Source organism: Macaca fascicularis, chromosome 4 (genome assembly GCF_037993035.2).
Source record: "Macaca fascicularis isolate 582-1 chromosome 4, T2T-MFA8v1.1".
In the NCBI taxonomy this organism is placed as follows: Eukaryota; Metazoa; Chordata; class Mammalia; order Primates; family Cercopithecidae; genus Macaca; species Macaca fascicularis.
This window is the reverse complement of record NC_088378.1, coordinates 157477452-157495133: the sequence shown is the minus strand read 5'-3', so window position 1 is coordinate 157495133 and position 17682 is coordinate 157477452. Positions and strand designations below refer to the sequence as shown.

At 43.3% G+C, this 17682-nt stretch overlaps 1 protein-coding gene across 9 annotated transcripts in view; it reads left to right on the top strand.

The window, feature by feature from the left end:
• Positions 1-17682, top strand: part of JARID2 (jumonji and AT-rich interaction domain containing 2) — a 282076-nt gene that overhangs the window by 214234 nt on the left and 50160 nt on the right. For all 9 annotated transcript variants that reach the window (XM_074038828.1, XM_074038830.1, XM_074038831.1 and 6 more), the window contains one exon: positions 11402-11578. In XM_074038828.1, coding sequence (XP_073894929.1) covers positions 11402-11578 — 177 coding nt within the window. The remainder of the gene's footprint in view (positions 1-11401; positions 11579-17682) is intronic.

Genomic DNA, 17682 nt, shown 5'->3' with positions numbered 1-17682 from the left:
AAGCAATGCTGTCTTGTTTTGGAACTGCCTGCCTTTTGTTTCTTCTGTCTTACAGAATCTTTAGTGATCAGCTGTCATTCAATTGCTAATGAATTCAGCAAACCTTTATTAAACTCTTTTTGTATGCTAGACACCTAGAAAACAGATTAGGCCCAGGAAAGCAGTATCGGTGGTGGGTAAAATTGAGGATATAACAATAAATGCGTGAAAATGCTGGGGTAGAGATGTGTACCAATAAAAGTGGGAAGGGAGAGGCTCTGGGATGGCTGCAAAGGAATGGGTGACATTTGCTGCAGGTCTTGAGTTACAGTGCATTAGGAACCTTTGCAGAAAGAGGATAGTGCTGGGAAGGGGTTCTGTAGAAGCACCTGCGAAGGCATGCATTGATGTTGGAGGGCCTGGAGTTAAAGCAAGAAAGTTAGGATAAGCCTCAGATTCTGCATGCCCTGGGGTAGTTACTGGAGTGCCCCTTGGGTTCTTCAAGTCAGGGGTGACATCATTATACACCTACAAGGTTAGAAAGATGTTACTGGCAGCTCTGCAGAAAATCGATTGAGGCTGCAGGGAGGTCTTCCTAGGGGCATTGGCCGAAGGCTGGCAAGTCTTGGGGCAGATGATTTAAATATTTCTCAGCCTGAGCTTCCTCATCTGCGAAATGGATATTCGAGAGTCTACAGCACACAGTTGCTGCGGAAGTGAACTAAAGCCAATGGGTATGAACTAGCCCAGAATTAATACTTCAGGCAGTCATCCACATATAGTCATCCTTTGACAACTCAGGGGACTGATTTATGGACCTCCTTTTGATACCAAAATTCATGGATACTCAAGTCCATTGTGTAACATGGTACATGGTATTTGCATGTATGCACATCCTCCTGTATACTTTAAATAATCTCTGGATTACTTATAATACTTAATACAATGTAAATGCCCTGTAAATTTGTTTCACAATATTGTTTAGAGAATAATTACAAGGAAAAAATGGGTCTGTATGTGTTCAGCACAGATGCAACCGTCTCCTTTTTTACCTGAATGTTTTCGATCTACAGTGGGTTGATTCCACGGGTGCAGAAGCCTCTGATACAGAGGTCCAACTGTACATTTATTTTCCACTTTTCCAGTGAATTGAGGCAGAGGTAGTGGAGAGGAAGAGAGTTAGATTTTGGATTCAGGTGGAACTGTCTAAAAGATCAGCTGAGTAGACCGTAGGTAATAGAAGAGACAGTCCACCTGTGGTGTTTTTTCTAGAGAGCGTTGCTGGCCTCGTTGGCAAGGAACACATGTTTTGATGTAGTCCTAGCCTTGAGTATTGAGGACTAGGAATTCTAAGTAGGGCAAACGAAAAGCCTGGGGTGATTTGGAGGTCACAGAATGAAAGGGGATTAACCTGCCAGAAAGCAATTAAGTAATCCCCCAATTGCAAGAAACACTATGGTGCTAATAATGAGCTTCCTTGAGCAAAATGGGAATACTTTACATTATGTAAACTCTTTGGGGAGGAAAGCACACTGTCTCCAGTGGTACACAACTTTTTTTGAGGGTCTCTGGGAGGTGTTGCATCTTAGTTTTTCAGAACAGCAATAGTGAAAGTGTATGTTTGAGAATGGTGTCATCACTGCCTAGGGGCTTTCAGTGGCCTTACATTCTGCATATGCTTGGTTTTCTCCTAGAGTCAGTTACTTAGCTCAGTTCTGCTGAGCTACCTGTTTATTTGTTGGGATAGTTTTTCAGTTAATAATGAAGAAATCTGAAACCTTGGAATTTTTGAGGTCTGAGGAGGGGAAGGATGGGTCCCTTTTATTGGCCCTGTGACCTTGATCAGATGTTATTAATAGGACCGTAGGTCATTTTGCTGTGAGGATTCTCCCTGCTACAGGCCAGCTGGCCTCTGGCCATGCTGTGCCCTCCCTGAAGATAAACCAGGCTCTCTTTTTCCTGCCAGTGAGTACTGGCACAGATTCAGTACTTCTCAGAGTCATATCTAGCCTTCTCCTTATTTTCTAGAGAGTCCTTGAGTCTTTCTGAAATCACTTAGAGAACATGGAAATAAGACTTTAAGTATGGCAGTGCTGTTTTGTTGGCCAAGCACCTTGCTGACTGCAGGGGTTTCATTGATAGCACTAAAGTCCCTGGGATCTGTGTCCCACAGGGAAGTTTAGTATTTGGCTTCTGTATTGGGAACTGAGGAGGGTCTCACATGATTCGCACAAAGACTTTTGTCTATAGTGGCTGTAAGTTAGAATGCTCATTTTTGTTGTTGTTGGTGGTGGTGGTTTTTGTTTTGTTTTTTGAGATGGAGTCTCGCTCTGTCACCCAGGCTGGAGTGCAGTGGCGTGATCTCCGCTCGCTGCAACCTCCACCTCCCACGTTCAAGCTATTCTCCTGCCTCAGCCTCCTGAGTAGTTGGGACTACAGGTGTGCCCCACCACAGCCAGCTAATTTTTGTATTTTTAGTAGAGACGGGGTTTCACCATGTTGACCAGACTGGTCTTGAACTCCTGACCTCAGGGGATCCACCCACCTTGGCCTCCCAAAGTGCTAGGATTACAGGCGTGAGCCACTCCCACTGCACCCGGCCAGAATGTTCACTTTCCTACTGGTTTCTTCTTCTCAACTTGAGATAATACTGTGATGGCTTGAGCCACCATCATGGCTGCTGCTATGTGGTATGATTTGTGTATTCAGTGAGATGAAGAGAACCGTGGATAGACCTTGTGGCATTTGACTGGATGTGTATTTGAATGTGTTTTGAATTGCCAGTGCAGACTCACAACATAGGAAAGGTTGTAAGGGGAATGTTACAGTTTTCAGTGACATAGATGCTAGATCAGCGTGGGAGTAGGAGATTGGGAGGGAAGGTGGCATGATACCCATTGTATTCTCCTTGTGAAGTCCCACATGTTAATTGCTCATGCAGATAGAATACTATCCTAATGTCGGGAATTTCCTATATGTGGGATTAGATAGGCACACCTGGGTGCTTAATTGGGGTAGTTCTTGAGCGCTGAAATCCAGGAAGAGGAGGAGGGAGGGTTGCTGAAGGAAAGATTGGCCATGCATCCAGGAGGTCATTGTGTCATCCCTCCTTGTTCCTTAACAAAGACGGAAGGTTCAGCTTATTCTAACCATTGAGTTCATTTTGCATTTTCACCCCCTATCTCCCGGAGCGTGGTCACCAACCAGTCTACTTATTTCCCATTTGGGAAAGAAGATTTGCTGTCACCTATGGAAAGAATGACAGTATGATTTTATACCTATGAGTAAAATGATATCACCTTACTGTGAGTCGCTCAGCTTGCTTTTGCCTGTGTTTGAGACCATAAAAATATTTTGACTGAATACACTATGCTCTGTGTACAGTTGAGTAACCTCGAGTCTCATGGCAAGTAAGCCGTTTCCAAAGCCTTAGCCTCATCCTGGAGTTATGGATCCCATGTAGAGTCCTTTCAGTGGTTGGTATCCTGTTTTTTTTTTTTTGGACATACCTATTTAAAAAGAAGTACCTTCCCAAGATGTGCATGATTGGATAGGCACCTCCTTATTCAGGAAGGAATAGGGATTCCCTTTGTGTTTTGCTCATGGTATTGAGGGCTGCTTCCCTGTCTCTGCTACACAAACCCCGCTTCATGCCAGAAAGGACATTAAGTGAACGTTTTACATTCATTTTAATTTTAACCATTACCTTTCCTTTAGGACAATTGATAGTAATTTTGTCTTGATACAATGGAGATAAATTATTTAAGACATGAATGCAAGTCACCTTATAGAAAATAAGAGCACATGGAGTATCTGGTAGGCAAATGAATGCCAGGTGGGAAATTCTTCCCTAATAAGTTGTAAAGTCAAACCAGGAATAGGCAGAGATTGCCACTGGACATGTTACGTTTGTCCCGAAGTCTTTTAGGGAAGTTTGTGTTTACATGTTGTACATGCATGAACGTATGAGCTGAACGTAGACATCTGCCCTGTTTGAGTCTCTGGTGCCTTGTATAGTGCTTGGTACATACATACATACATACATACATACATACATACATACATAGATTGCTGAACTAGGGTATTGGGGTGCAACTGCTTTCTTTTGTGACTTCTTTCATCTTCTATCCATTGCCCAAGTCCCTGCCAGCTCACTTTGAAGTTTTGTTTCTTAATTTGATAGTAGGGTTGATTACTTTTCATTCTGTTTATGTATCCTGAAGATAAAACACAAACTCAGTGGGCCAGCCCCATGGTAATTGGGTCAAGCAGTAGAATTTGACTCTCCAGCTAAATGATAGTGCACAGGGAATCCCTTTAGGGTCTTTCCAAAATATAGCCAAGTGATGTTTGGCTGCTTAAGATCAAGAACTGGTCGAGGGCGGGAAGATAATGGGCAGGAGGGCTTGTCTGTGTACATGATTCATAGAGAAGAATCCAATTTTATAGAAACCACAGCCTAAATTGGAGAAAGCAAGCTTTTGGATTAAAATGATCTCTGTTGTGGTTGTAACATACCACAGTTTGATTTTTGTCCAGATGAAAACATTTGGTTTGCACTTCAGTAAATATTGTGGAGACATTGCCAGCTAATTCTGAAAAGTAATGAAATACGGCTTTGGCAAAGAGCAGATGCATTCCGTACTCTGATTGCTCTTATCTGATCCAAGTTCAGATTTTTTTTACATTTGCTAATGCACTTGAATAATCGGGAGAGAAAATCTGCCTGTAATTTTAATAGGAAAATGTCTATACTGACTATACTTTTATAATGACCACCCATAAAGTCTTCCCCTGCTTCCCCTGAAAAAAATCCCACACAATTCCCAAACCTCTCAAACATCATACACCTTTTGTTGGTTACTTTTCTAAAATGAGAGTTTGTAAAGGAGTGTGGTGTTCCATGTGAAAAGTCAGCCTCTCTCACTTGCTAATAATGTGAATGGGGCTTGTGTTTTCGCCATGCAGAGTCCACCCCGAGAGGTCGTATGAGGTTGCGGAGCCCTTTCTTTTCTTTTTCTTTTTTCTTTTCTTTTCTTTTTTTTTTTTTTTTTGAGGTGGAGTTAACTGTTGTTGCCCAGGCTGGAGGTCAATGGCGCGATCTCGGCTCACCACAACCTCCGCCTTCCAGATTCAAGTGATTCTCCTGCCTCAGCCGCCTGAGTAGCTGGGATTACAAGGCGCCTGCCACCACACCCGGCTAATTTTTTGTATTTTTAGTAGCGGGGTTTCACCATGTTAGCCAGGCTGGTCTTGAACTCCTGACCTCAGGTGATCCACCCGCCTCGGCCTCCCAAAATGCTGGGATTACAGGCGTGAGCCACCGTGCCTGGCCGGCAGAGCACTGTCTGAGAAAGCCTCCCTTGTTCTCACCATCCTTCCTGGTGTTTCACAGCAGGTTGTAGATGAGCCTTGCTGTGGAAAGGGGAAGGCCTCTTTTTAGAAAGTATTTTCAAGTTGTGAACCGCCTGTCTTCATCTCTCTCTTCCTGTTGTTTTCAACCTTGTAGCTAGCTCCATTCCCATTTTTGTGAATCCTGGACCCACAATGAGCTTTTCAAAAGATTGCTTCATCTGACATTTAGAGGATAAAAATTTCCCTAATAAAATGTCTAGATATGAAGCTGACCCCTTATGTGCCAAGATCTATTAAGTTACAAGCTATTTTTAATGAAAAATTTAAAAACACACTGTTCTGTTTTTTGGGGGTTTTTTTGTTTTTTTTTCTTTCAGACAGAGTCTCATTCTTGTCACCCTGGCTGGAGTGCAGTGGTGCAGTTTCAGCTCACTGCAACCTCTGCCTCCCGGGTTCAAGTGATTCTCCTGCCTCATCCTCCCTAGTAGCTGGGATTACAGGCATCTGCCACTGTGCCCAGCTAATTTTTATATTTTTTAGTAGAGATGGACAGGCTAGTTTCGAACTCCTGGCCTCAGGTGATCCGCCTGCCTTGACCTCCCAAAGTGCTGGGATTACAAGCATGAGCCACCCTGCTCGGCCTGTTCTGTTTTCAAATACGTCTGCTAGATACGGAGTTTCTACTGACTCAGCACGATGTAATTACGTAATTCATCCATTAACCCATTCCCTACTGAGGAATATGCAGTAGTTTTCTCCAGTGATAAACACCCTGGTCTGCTGTGTGTCTTTGACGGGTTTGAAATATCCTTTCCTTCATCCTGTTTGTATCCAGCAGATTCTTCCTCCTCTGCATTTATTTTTTTTTTTTTTTTTTTTTTTTTTTTTTTTTTTTTTGAGACGGAGTCTCACGCTGTTGCCCAGGCTGGAGTGCAGTGGCGCGGTCTCGGCTCACTGCAAGCTCCGCCTCCTGGGTTCACGCCATTCTCCTGCCTCAGCCTCCTGAGTAGCTAGGACTACAGGCGCCCGCCACCGCGCCCGGCTAATTTTTTGTATTTTTAGTAGAGACGGGGTTTCACTGTGGTCTCGATCTCCTGACCTTGTGATCCGCCCACCTCGGCCTCCCAAAGTGCTGGGATTACAGGCTTGAGCCACCGCGCCCGGCCCTCTGCATTTATTTTTAAAAGAGATAATCAAGCTTGTATCTAGGTAAAGAAGAAATAAATGCTCTTTATGTAAATGTCTTAATTGTAGTTTCTAAGATGCTTTGTGTCTTACACATTTGAGGTTGTTATTGAGCTGTTACTTCATTCAGTCCTTTTCTATCACTGTGATCATTTTTACTTTCCCATGAAATATGAGATGATCTTACTGCATTTGTCTCAATGAGAAAAAAAGAACCCACTTTGGCCTCATTTTTGCCAGTTCTGTGGCTTCTCTGGGTCTGGAATGACAGTTTGACCCCTCTGCGATTTTCAAGTGGACATGCCAGCAGGATTCTTAGAGGGATTTATAGCAACCGTGTGGTGACAGAGCATTGGCATGTGCAGCATTAGACTCTGTTGGCTTTATTCTTTTGTACCTACTTCAGTTTGTCTATGAGGTTAATGAGATGGACAGGTTTGAGGGTGCCTGGCCAAATTCTGGATGTCTGTTCCTTCCAGGGGAGATGTCGATTGTTCGTGAGTGCTCCTGCTGGTGGATGGGGGATGGATTGGCAGTTGCCCTTGGTGGATGATGCCTAGGAGGACAGTCAGGTCATGTGCAGGCTGGTGGGGCTGGCGGGGGTGGTGGCTGGGGGGGACGACAGTGTTGTCCTTGTGGGTTACCCACCAGTGAGAAGAAGGGGTACAAACTTAACCTCTGAACTAAGGGCACTTTGGTGGTAGTTAACCGACCTCCTCTCCTGGAGTTCATTTTTATTCTGCTTCAATCCCTTTCCTATACTTTCCCTTTGCCAAGTCTTCTTTCTTCCAACATATTACCTCCTGATTCCCCGTTTGATTTACGAATCCTTCATTACCCATTTTTCTTTGTTGATACTTTACCTTTAGATCCAGACCAACGTGCCAATCATCTGAATAGAAGCAGAATCATCTTCTGGGTTGAAAACAATCCGTTTTTCCTTGTCCCCATATGTAGGAGAAATGGTGTTCTTTCCCACCTCTGACTTCAGGACTAGTTCCGTCAGAGGGACTTAATATTGTTAGAAGGTTTTACTTTGAGAACAAGTTCCTCAGAATTGCCCTTATTCCTCACTGGTCTTCTATTTCTAATCTTACATTTCTTCTATTTTAGCCCCTCACTTTCTTTCCCAGTACTCAGCAGGTCACATCACCTATTTGTTTTTGTGGAGGAGCCATTAAAACAAATCCATTCATAATATTGGTTGTTTTCTGCTTTTGTTAAAAAATTATCATCTATGGGCTGGGCATGGTGGCTCACTCCTGTAATCCCAGTGCTATGGGAGATCAGATGAGAAGATCATTTGAGGTCAGGAGTTTGAGACAAGCCTTGGCAATATAGCGAGACCCCATTCCTACAAAAAATGAAAAAATTATCTGGGTTTGGTGGTGTGCACCTGTAGTCCCAGCTACAGGAGGCTGAGGTGGGAGGATCACTTGCAGCCAGGAGGTCAAGGCTGTAGTGAGTCATGATCACACCACTGCATTCCAGCCTAGGTGACAGAGTGATTCCTTGTCTCAAAAACAATATATTATCCTTTGTGGATACCAACAAAGTCTGGATGCTGAACTGAGCGTCTAGATGTTTTCTCCGTTTTAGTTCTTTGCAACATAAACTCAATCCTCACCCTTTCTCTCAGCATCTTGAGTGTGAGGAATGTGATAGTTGCTTCATGCTGCTTCTCTAATGTTTGAGTTTTTAAAAAATCCTCAACAGATCCTGTTAAGTGGAAGTTAATTCCTTATTTCTAATGTGCTTTACATGGGTTTTTACCTGATTCTCTTTGAATCTTAGAATATTTTTATTGGGTCTTATTGCTGTATTTTCTTCTTTTTTGAGACAGAGTCTTGTTCTCTTGCCCAACCTGGAGTACAGTGGTGTGGTCTCAGCTCACTGCAACCTTTGCCTCCAGGTTCAAGTGATTCTCCTGTCTCAGCCTCCTGAGTAGCTGGGATTACAAATGTGCATCCCCATTTGTATTGTTAGTTTTTGTATTTTTAGTAGAAACGGAGTTTCTCCATATTGGCCATGCTGGTCTCGAACTTCTGACCTCAGGTGATCCACCGCCTCGGCTTCCCAAAGTGCTGGGATTACAGGCATGAGCCACCGCGCCCGGCCTTATTGCTGTATTTTTATATTGCTCCCACATGGCCTCATTTGTGGAGTATTATTGCCTTTGCAACTGAGGGGAGAGAGGAAGGCTGGAGGGGTGATGGCTCTCCTCTTGAAATACATGCCTGTAACTTTTCAGTCCCTCCTGCTCCTCCTGTTACTGTTTCCCTCTAACAAATGGTTGAATTGGCTGCAGAAGTTACTATAAGAAAGATCTACACAAGAACCTGCTCTTTTTATACCGTTCCATCGTTTGGATTTCAGCTGCTAGTCATTGCCTCCAAGATACAATATAGGAAGGCTGTGCTTTAAAAGAAATTAAGCATGGCTATTTTTATCTGGAAGGAACTATTTAACCTTTTAAAAGAGGGAAATTTAATGGCAGAGTCTAAAACCTACAAGTTCTTTCCTAATAGTATGACTGACAGCATATGTTAGATCAATAGTAAAATGATTTGAACATTTTTTGAGGGCTGTACTTACTCTTGCTTTTTCATAAATACGTGTAAAGGTAGATTTAGGGAGGACGGATCAACAATGTTGTTATATTTGACTATGTAGATAACCTGTCTATACACACGAATGGTGATACTGTACTGAAAATCATGCTAATTAGCCTCCTGTTTTCCTAGTCAGTCTTGTACTAACTGTAAAACCATTTGGATTGAGCGTATATTTTGGTCCAGTGGAAATGGGGGTAGATATTTTTTTCTCTAACTCCTGACTCTTTATTTTACTCCCTCTTCTATTTGATTTTCCCCAAAGTCTGTGTCAGGTTTAAGAACCTTCTTTCTGTCCAGAATCTACTTCTAAATGGAGACAATTAAGGGGAGGGGAATAAAACATCAAAATGGCTTTTGTGAGACCAAGTTGAAATCTTCTGTCTACAGAGGGTCTTTCTGCTGACTGCATCCCTTTGAAGTTGCATATCCAGTCAGTGATGTGGTTCACGTAATTTGGGGAGATTTTGAACATTGGTAGGTCATGAAGATGCCTGTAGGAAAAGGAAGGGGTTGAAGGTCCCTCGTACTCTTTGCATTTTGGGGAGATGGATGCTTGGTTTGCCATTTCAGCTCCTGATACTGCTCATTTTCCATTTCCTTGTCACTGAGCATATAGTTCCAAAGCTAGACAGAAATGGTTTTAACTGTGTGTTTAAACCTTGCGATCTTTGAGATCTCTATTTAGATAGGAGAGTGAATTGGTGATTTGTCTCTTCATTGATGTTACCAGAGTGTTTTTAGCTCATTCATAGGCAGGCAGGCAAGAGAAGACATGAATTTCCTATTTAGTTCCTTTACTATTATCTGAAGGGGATTTTGTTTGTGTTTTAGAAGCCTCTGGTTCCAAATAATGTACGAATGACTTGATTGTATCTCTGAATTGCCTTTGTTTGATAAAGAAGAACTATATTGTGCTTTTTTTTTTTTTTTTTTTTTTTTTAAGAATATTGAGCCTAAGCGTGGGCATGGGGGCTCACGCCTGCAATCCCAGCACTTTGGGAGGCCAAGGCAGGAGGATCGCTTGAGTCCAGAAGTTTCAGACCAACCTGGGCAACATAGCAAGACTCCATCTCTACAACAATTATAAAAAATTAACTAGGTGTGGTGGTGCGCCTGTAGCTCCAGCCTACAGGATTGCTTGACCCCAGTAAAGGGTGCGGTGAGCTGTGATTGCACCACTGCACTCAGCTTGGGCAACAGAGCCAGACCCTGTCTAGAAAAGTAATGATATTGAGCTTGTTTTTTTGTTACTTTAAAATCGGGAATGAGAACCTTTGAGGATGCAAGGTTAAGATGTAAAAGTGTAAGGGTGAGGAGGTCGGTTTTCATGTTGGGAGGTTTATTTTTTCATTTTTTATTTCAAATTCAGCACTTTTACTTAGTGCAGCGTAGGAATTTATTTGGGTAATTTTGCATCCAGTTAACCTAATCAGGACATCAAAGTAGCTTCAAAAACCATTGGAGTTTGGGGAACTTGTATCATTCATTCCTAATGAATACAACACAGTGATTTTATATAATGAAATGTTATATTCCATTTTTACTTCTAGCTTCTCTAATCGTCTTTTCTTTGATTTTTTTTTTTTTTTTTTTGAGACGGAGTCTCGCTCTGTCACCCAACCTGGAGTGCAGTGACTGGATCTCAGCTCACTGCAAGCTCCGCCTCCCGGGTTTACGCCATTCTCCTGCCTCAGCCTCCGGAGTAGCTGGGACTGCAGGCACCCACCACCGCGCCCGGCTAGTTTTTTGTATTTTTTAGTAGAGACGGGGTTTCACCGTGTTAGCCAGGATGGTCTCGATCTCCTGACCTCGTGATCCGCCCGTCTGGGCCTCCCAAAGTGCTGGGATTACAGGTTTGAGCCACCGTGCCCGGCCAATTTTTTTTTTTTTTTTTTAAGTCTATTAATTTAGAGTAATCTCCTTCCTCAACCGTGGGTAAGTGTTTTTATTTTATTATTTTTTTGTTCCATCCTTGGAGGTGTTTTTTTTTTTTTTCTCAAGAGATATTCAGATGCGATTTTAAAAATCCTGATTTGTTCTGTTTTGCATCTTCTTCCTGCTGGGGGATTTTGCTTGAAATACGTTCAAAAGGCGCAGATGATCTTGGGAGTATTTGAAAAATAAATTTAAAATGGCAGTAGAGATCAGTTGCTTTGTTTTTTCTCCTCAGTTTTGAGGCTTTAGGTTTAGTGTTCATTGTGGTATTCCTTCCGGAAAGGGTGAGGGTCAAGGCCTGTGTTTATGAGCTATTTTTCTTATTCCACCAGGTTCTCCTGCGCTGCCCAACAGCATGGTGTATTTCGGAAGCTCTCAGGATGAGGAGGAAGTCGAGGAGGAAGATGATGAGACAGAAGACGTCAAAACAGCCACCAACAATGCTTCATCTTCATGCCAGTCGACCCCCAGGAAAGGAAAAACCCACAAACATGTTCACAACGGGCATGGTAGGTCCACCGTTGAACTTGGATAACAAAAAATCTAAAGCGCCTGGTGAGAGCTGGAAGAGAGCCTCTGCTGAGAAGAGATGAGATGAAGGCAAAGCTCATTCTGGGTGCTTCTCCAGGGCCAGATACTTCATGGGCAAAGGGATTATTAGTATAGTTTAGTGTGGTCCAGGGTGTTCTAGGTGAGCGCAGATACTCTGATGTTGTGGAGATGATGGTAATTCTATAAGAACTGCAGATGAACAGGCGTCGGAACAGGAAAAGACCATATCTACATGGGGATGGTCAAGATTTGGTGAAACAATACCTGTGCCCCCCTTTAATTACTAACGTGATTTTGGCAGGTAGCTATGGTGTAGGAAGAAAACTATCATTCCTCCTATGGAATTGCACATCCATTCTGAAGTGGACTAATTTTGCCCTTGCGTGTATAGTGTGGAGGAGGAGGAGGAGAAAAGGCAGGAGCAAAAGCTTGGGTATCACAGCGAGGAAACTCGTCTTATATGAATAAGTTGGCTATAGAAAGCTCCTAGTGGTTTTTCTTTCTTTCTTCTTCTTCTTCTTTTTTTTTTTTTTTGAGATGGAGTCTCACTCTGTCGCCCAGGCTGGAGCACAGTGGCACGATCTCAGCTCACTGCAAGCTCCACCTCCCAGGTTCATGCCATTCTCCTGCCTCAGCCTCCCGAGTAGCTGGGACTACAGGCACCCGCCACCACATCCAGCTCATTTTTTGTATTTTTAGTAGAGACGGGTTTCACCGTGTTAGCTAGGATGGTCTCAATATCCTGATCTCGTGATCCACCCACCTCAGCCTCCCAAAGTGCTGGGATTACAGGCGTGAGCCACCGTGCCCAGCCGCCTAGTGGTTTTCAATAGAGAAGTGACCTAAATGGAGTTGTGCCCCGAAAACATAAAGCTGGCATCGGTGATGAGGACTTCTTAAAGGGAGATAACTTGAAGAAGGGGAAATGCACAGTGAGGTTGTAATTGTAGGCAATTCCCTGACCAAAGTAACAAGGGTTACTAAACATTGGTTGTCCAGTAGACATTGGAGGATGTAGAATAGGTATAAAAATGAGTGATTTCAGAGGCAGCACAGTGGTAGCCCTGAACTAATTGGAATTGCACTGAGTTGGGGAATAAGTGTAAGAAAAGAGGAAAGAAGCTGGGCATGGTGGCCAGCACTTTGGGAGGCCGAGGCAGGTGGGTCACGAGGTCAAGAGATCAAGACCATCCTGGCCAATATGGTGAAACCCCATCTCTACTAAAAATACAAAAAATTAGCTGGGCATGGTGGCATGCACCTCTGTAGTTCCAGCTACTTGAGAGGCTGAGGCAGGAGAACTGCTTGAATCCGGGAGGCGGAGGTTGCAGTGAACCGAGATTGTGCCACTGCACTCCAGCCTGGGCGACAGAGTGAGAGACTCTGTCTCAAAAAAAAAAAAAAAAAAAAAAAGAAGGAAAGAAAGAAAGAGGAGGGAAGCAAAGAGAGTGGGAGTCAGGAGGTATGGCTGTTTTCTGTTGCCCTTCTGTCAGCTACTCCACTAGACTTATTTTACTTAGGACCCACTGAGACCCTGTAAGATAGAGAAGCCTTGCCTACAAATGGCAGAAAATCAGTGCTGTCTGTAAGTGATGGAGGCAAAGGAATGCTGCTCATTTTTCTCCTTGGTGCCTGTGCACTGAACCGTCATTTGCCTTCTGGATTCACTGGGAAGTAGAGGCTCAGGACAAGCACAGCTTAGACATGATTGAAATCTCTGTCTAGCTTTCATTATTGTTGGGCCTTTCCGCTCTGTCCACTTAACAATTGTTCATCTGGCTTGCCTCTTGCTTTTGATTGTGTTTAGGTGACACGTATGCATAGTAGAGGGTGCGATGTCTTTTTAAGGTTTAATTGGGGAGATGGGGTAAATACAAAATGTAACCACATTTTAACCTTGTGGGAAAAGGTTGTTACTTGCAGCTGTAGTCATCAGGGCATCGGGATGGTTGGAAGAGACCTGCATATGTAAATTGGAATACAGGTATTAGTGTAAGATGTAATTTCTAAGGAGGAAGAATACCGCAAACAGAGTGATGCAGAATAATGCCTGTACTTGGGACTGTTGCCTGTTGTTCCGCTAGTGTGGACGTCTACTCTTTGGTGACCTGGAAAGACCCAGGTGAATTTATCTGACGTCTTGATCAGTTGAGTTAATCCCGTGTATACTAGTACAGTTGCACTGGGGTCCCTAACTCCTTTGTTTTCCAGAGTGTTTGGGCTTGATGTAGAGACATGGGATTCACATGCTGATTTTTCTCATGGATTCAGTTTTTAATGTTAATAATCATCATCTGCATGGATCTTAGTTATGTGCAGGGGCAGTGACTATCTGGCAGCACGTTACATGGAGTGTATGAAAGAAGGGGATAGAATGAGGGTGACAGGATAGGCTGAGCTCTCACCTAAAGGAGGGCATAATGATTCTACGTTGACCACTGTCATTGCCACTAGGAGTCAAGGAAAGTGTAACTATCTGTAGATACATATCTGTATGCATTTACACAGATAAACTTCTGAGTTTCAAAAATCTTAGGAGATTCTACTTTTCCATTTTTTATTAAAAAAATTTTTTTAATACTTGTTAATTCAGATATTTCCAGAAACATTGTTGGGATGTTTTTGTCCCCGAATGAATTTTGATGTAGGATAGTGTGTATCCTGGCTGCAGGCTGGGAGGACTAGGTGGAATGAGTGATCTTGGGTAAGCACTGACACACCCACCTCCTACTGCCTTTTCTGAGTTGTGTCCTTGCCCTGCCTCCTGATTCTCTTCCTCCCTGTCTCTTCTGTCGTCCTTTCTTTTACAACAGAGTCACAGCATCAGATAGAGGAGCTGCAGGAAGCATACCCATACCAGCTGGGTTTAGGCAGGGGACTAACTCTACTGAAACTTACAAACCTTTCTGTGCTTCCTTTTCTGAGACTTGTAGATAACCAAACTGAAAGGCCCTTCTCACATCCCTGAGCAGCTGGCTTATAGCTTTAGTTAGATTGACATCATCTGTGATTAGCCCTGTCCCCAGCCTCCAAGCTTCTACCATTTTGATTATGTTGTATTTGAGTTGTGAATGGGTTTTCTTTGGTTTCAACCCAGCAGAGTCCCGGAACTACCATCTTGGGAGAATCCATGAGGCTGTGCAATCTGTTTGCCTTCATTTAAACTTCAGGGGAAGTTTGATGGGGGAATTCTTATAGGCCCAAGAGACCTGTATTTAGATCTGTCCAGACTGCAGTCCTTCCTGCTGTCCCATTCTGTTGTCCGAAGTCCCCAGCCATTTCCCTGTTCAGTCTTGTTAGGCCTGCTGGTTCCTGGAGCAGGCACTCACTTCCTGGCATGTCCTCTGCCATTTAGTTGACTGCTCTTCAGCAGCATCGTAGGGAAGTTTTAATCTTAGTCTGAGGTTTTCTTTTTATTGCTACCCCTGGGCATTTTTTAGATCTTAACCTGGTCAGAAAAATTCCATTTCCTATGGGGTGTTCAAAAGAACAAGCAAGTCAAAGAGACACAAGCATGAAACCAACCCTGCTAGAATTTTTCCTACAGAATTTGTGAGTTTTTAGCAAGTCTGAATACCTGTAAGTGTTAGGAAAGATTTCATGTTTACATGTTCTCGAAATTGCTGTATTTGTAGAGGATTTGGAGAGAGCTCAAACTCATTTTATTGTGATAAGTGCTGAAACATAATCATAGAATCTTTGCCATATTAACAATGGTGAATGATGTTAACCATTTATGGAGTTACCTTTTCTGTCCTAAATCAAATAAGATTAACTTCTGTGTAAATGAGAAAAATGTAAGCCCCTGTGCTTACCTAAGCGTTCTGGAAGATAGCACAGATGAACACGGCAATAGGATCTACCCACAAGGAGCTAATGGGATATGATGTCTCCTGGCACATCTGTCAGAAATGTCGGAAGACAATCAGGTCTATCCGTGTGTTTCTCCTGATGAAATAGGTTTCGGTGTCTCATTCTTGTCATTCTCTGTCACTTGGTGATGCTACCTGGGTGACTTGTATCCCTTGTCTTCTGGTGTGTGTGTGCCGCTCCCCCCCAGCCCTTGTGTCCTGCCACCCAACTCACACCCATATACCAAGGTCCTTAAGGTGGGGTGGTGTGGGGCAGGGGCTGTTGGCTGTAAGCAGCTTAGATACTCCAGTGATCGTTGGGGCTCCGTTAAGAAAGACATTTTGTAGTTTCTGTGTATGTTTATGGGTTTTGTGTATTTGTTGTCCCTTTGTAGGCATCTGAGTACCAAGTCTTTTGTGAAGTCATATGAAAAGAAAAAATCCCCACAAGCCACTACCTGGGATATAGGTCTCTGCGGAGTCCTTCCTGCTGTTGCCACATGGCTTGAATGGCCTTGGAAGGCAAAGAGTAACAATCCACAGGATGTCAGTGATTCCTTCTGACGCCAGTGGAGGGAATGGAATAAAGCCAGCTTAGTAATATACAGGCCCCTTGAAATGCTCCTCCGATTTCAGATGACCCAGGGGAACATGCTGGTTTCATGAAACCAAAGTCAGCTTTGAAGAAAGCTAATGTCAGCCTCAGGTTCAGGCAGTATTGTAGAGAAACACTGAGCTCTCCGTAGCTGGCTAGCTGTGCTACCCAGTCTGTTTTACATCCGCTGTTATATTAAGATGGATGACAAGGAAACAAACTGACGTCAGTTTATTAAAGGAAACACTTGTGACGTTGGGAGTAATCCCTCAGGCAAGAGGTACTAATTGAACGTAAGAGTATTTCTGAAGTTATTGTTTTCAACAGCAGAGAAGGAAATTATTGATCATCTCATCCAAAATTGATGAAAACCAAAGTGTAGCATTCTTTCAAAATTAAACATTCTCAGCTGTGGAATATTCTCATGCCCAACATTGCTACTTCCTCAGCCATTTCTAGATAATGCTGTGTTGCTCAATATGCATATTTGTTGTTATTTTTGTCTGTTCATTTCCTAGGAATGTCTTTGCCACCATTGAACAGTCATCAGGAACTTAGTTGCATGCCTGTTTTTAGCTACTTGTTTTGTTAGCTGTGTGTTCTTGGGCAAGGCATTTACTTAGCTTCTTTGATTCTTAATTTCTACTTCTGTGAAATCAGCATGATAGAGTAGATTAGCATTCATGTGTCCATTCATTGATTCATTTATATCCCAGCATAAGGAAACAATGAAGCTGTATCATGGGCAACAGTAGAGCCATTCAGATCTCTAATGGTGGATGCCAGCCATTGTCATATGTTCAAGGAAAATGACATTTCCAAGATCACTATTCAGCTAGGTGAAGGTTCCCATCTAAAATTTCGTCCCTGTAATCCATTCTTCTTTCCCTGAGATAATAGTGACTTGTCCAGATTAAAATATTTATATTCCATCCTGTCTTCAACCCCATTCACATTGCTGTCTATACTTTGTCTTCATTCTCTTATAACCCTTAGGAAAACTGGTGTACTGTTGCATCCTCTAATCAGAGGTTGAGTTGTTGAAAGTCAGTACCAATCCCAGTCGACACCAGTGGTTTACACAAGAATCCTCCAAGTGGTCCAGACTGCTGGGATCACCTAGAGCTTTTTTTCATGTGTTAATAAATACAGACCAAATTTTGGCAACAGTTCCCATGGCAGCTAAAAGTTCTTTTCTGCAGAAGTTCACTGAGGTCCATATCTCTAAGTTTAGAGCAGAATTCCTAGAAATTTCTTATAATGAGATTTCATTATGGGTATCCGTCAGTCATCAAAGGGAGTATCTATTTAAATGTGACATAAGATAAAATAGGCCGGGCGCGGTGGCTCAAGCCTGTAATCCCAGCACTTTGGGAGGCCGAGACGGGCGGATAACGAGGTCAGGAGATCGAGACCATCCTGGCGAACACGGTGAAACCCCGTCTCTACTAAAAAATACAAAAAAGTAGCCGGGCGAGGCGGCGGGCGCCTGTAGTCCCAGCTACTCGGGAGGCTGAGGCAGAAGAATGGCATAAACCCGGGGGGCGGAGCTTGCAGTGAGCTGAGATCCGGCCACTGCACTCCAGCCCGGGCGACAGAGCCAGACTCCGTCCAA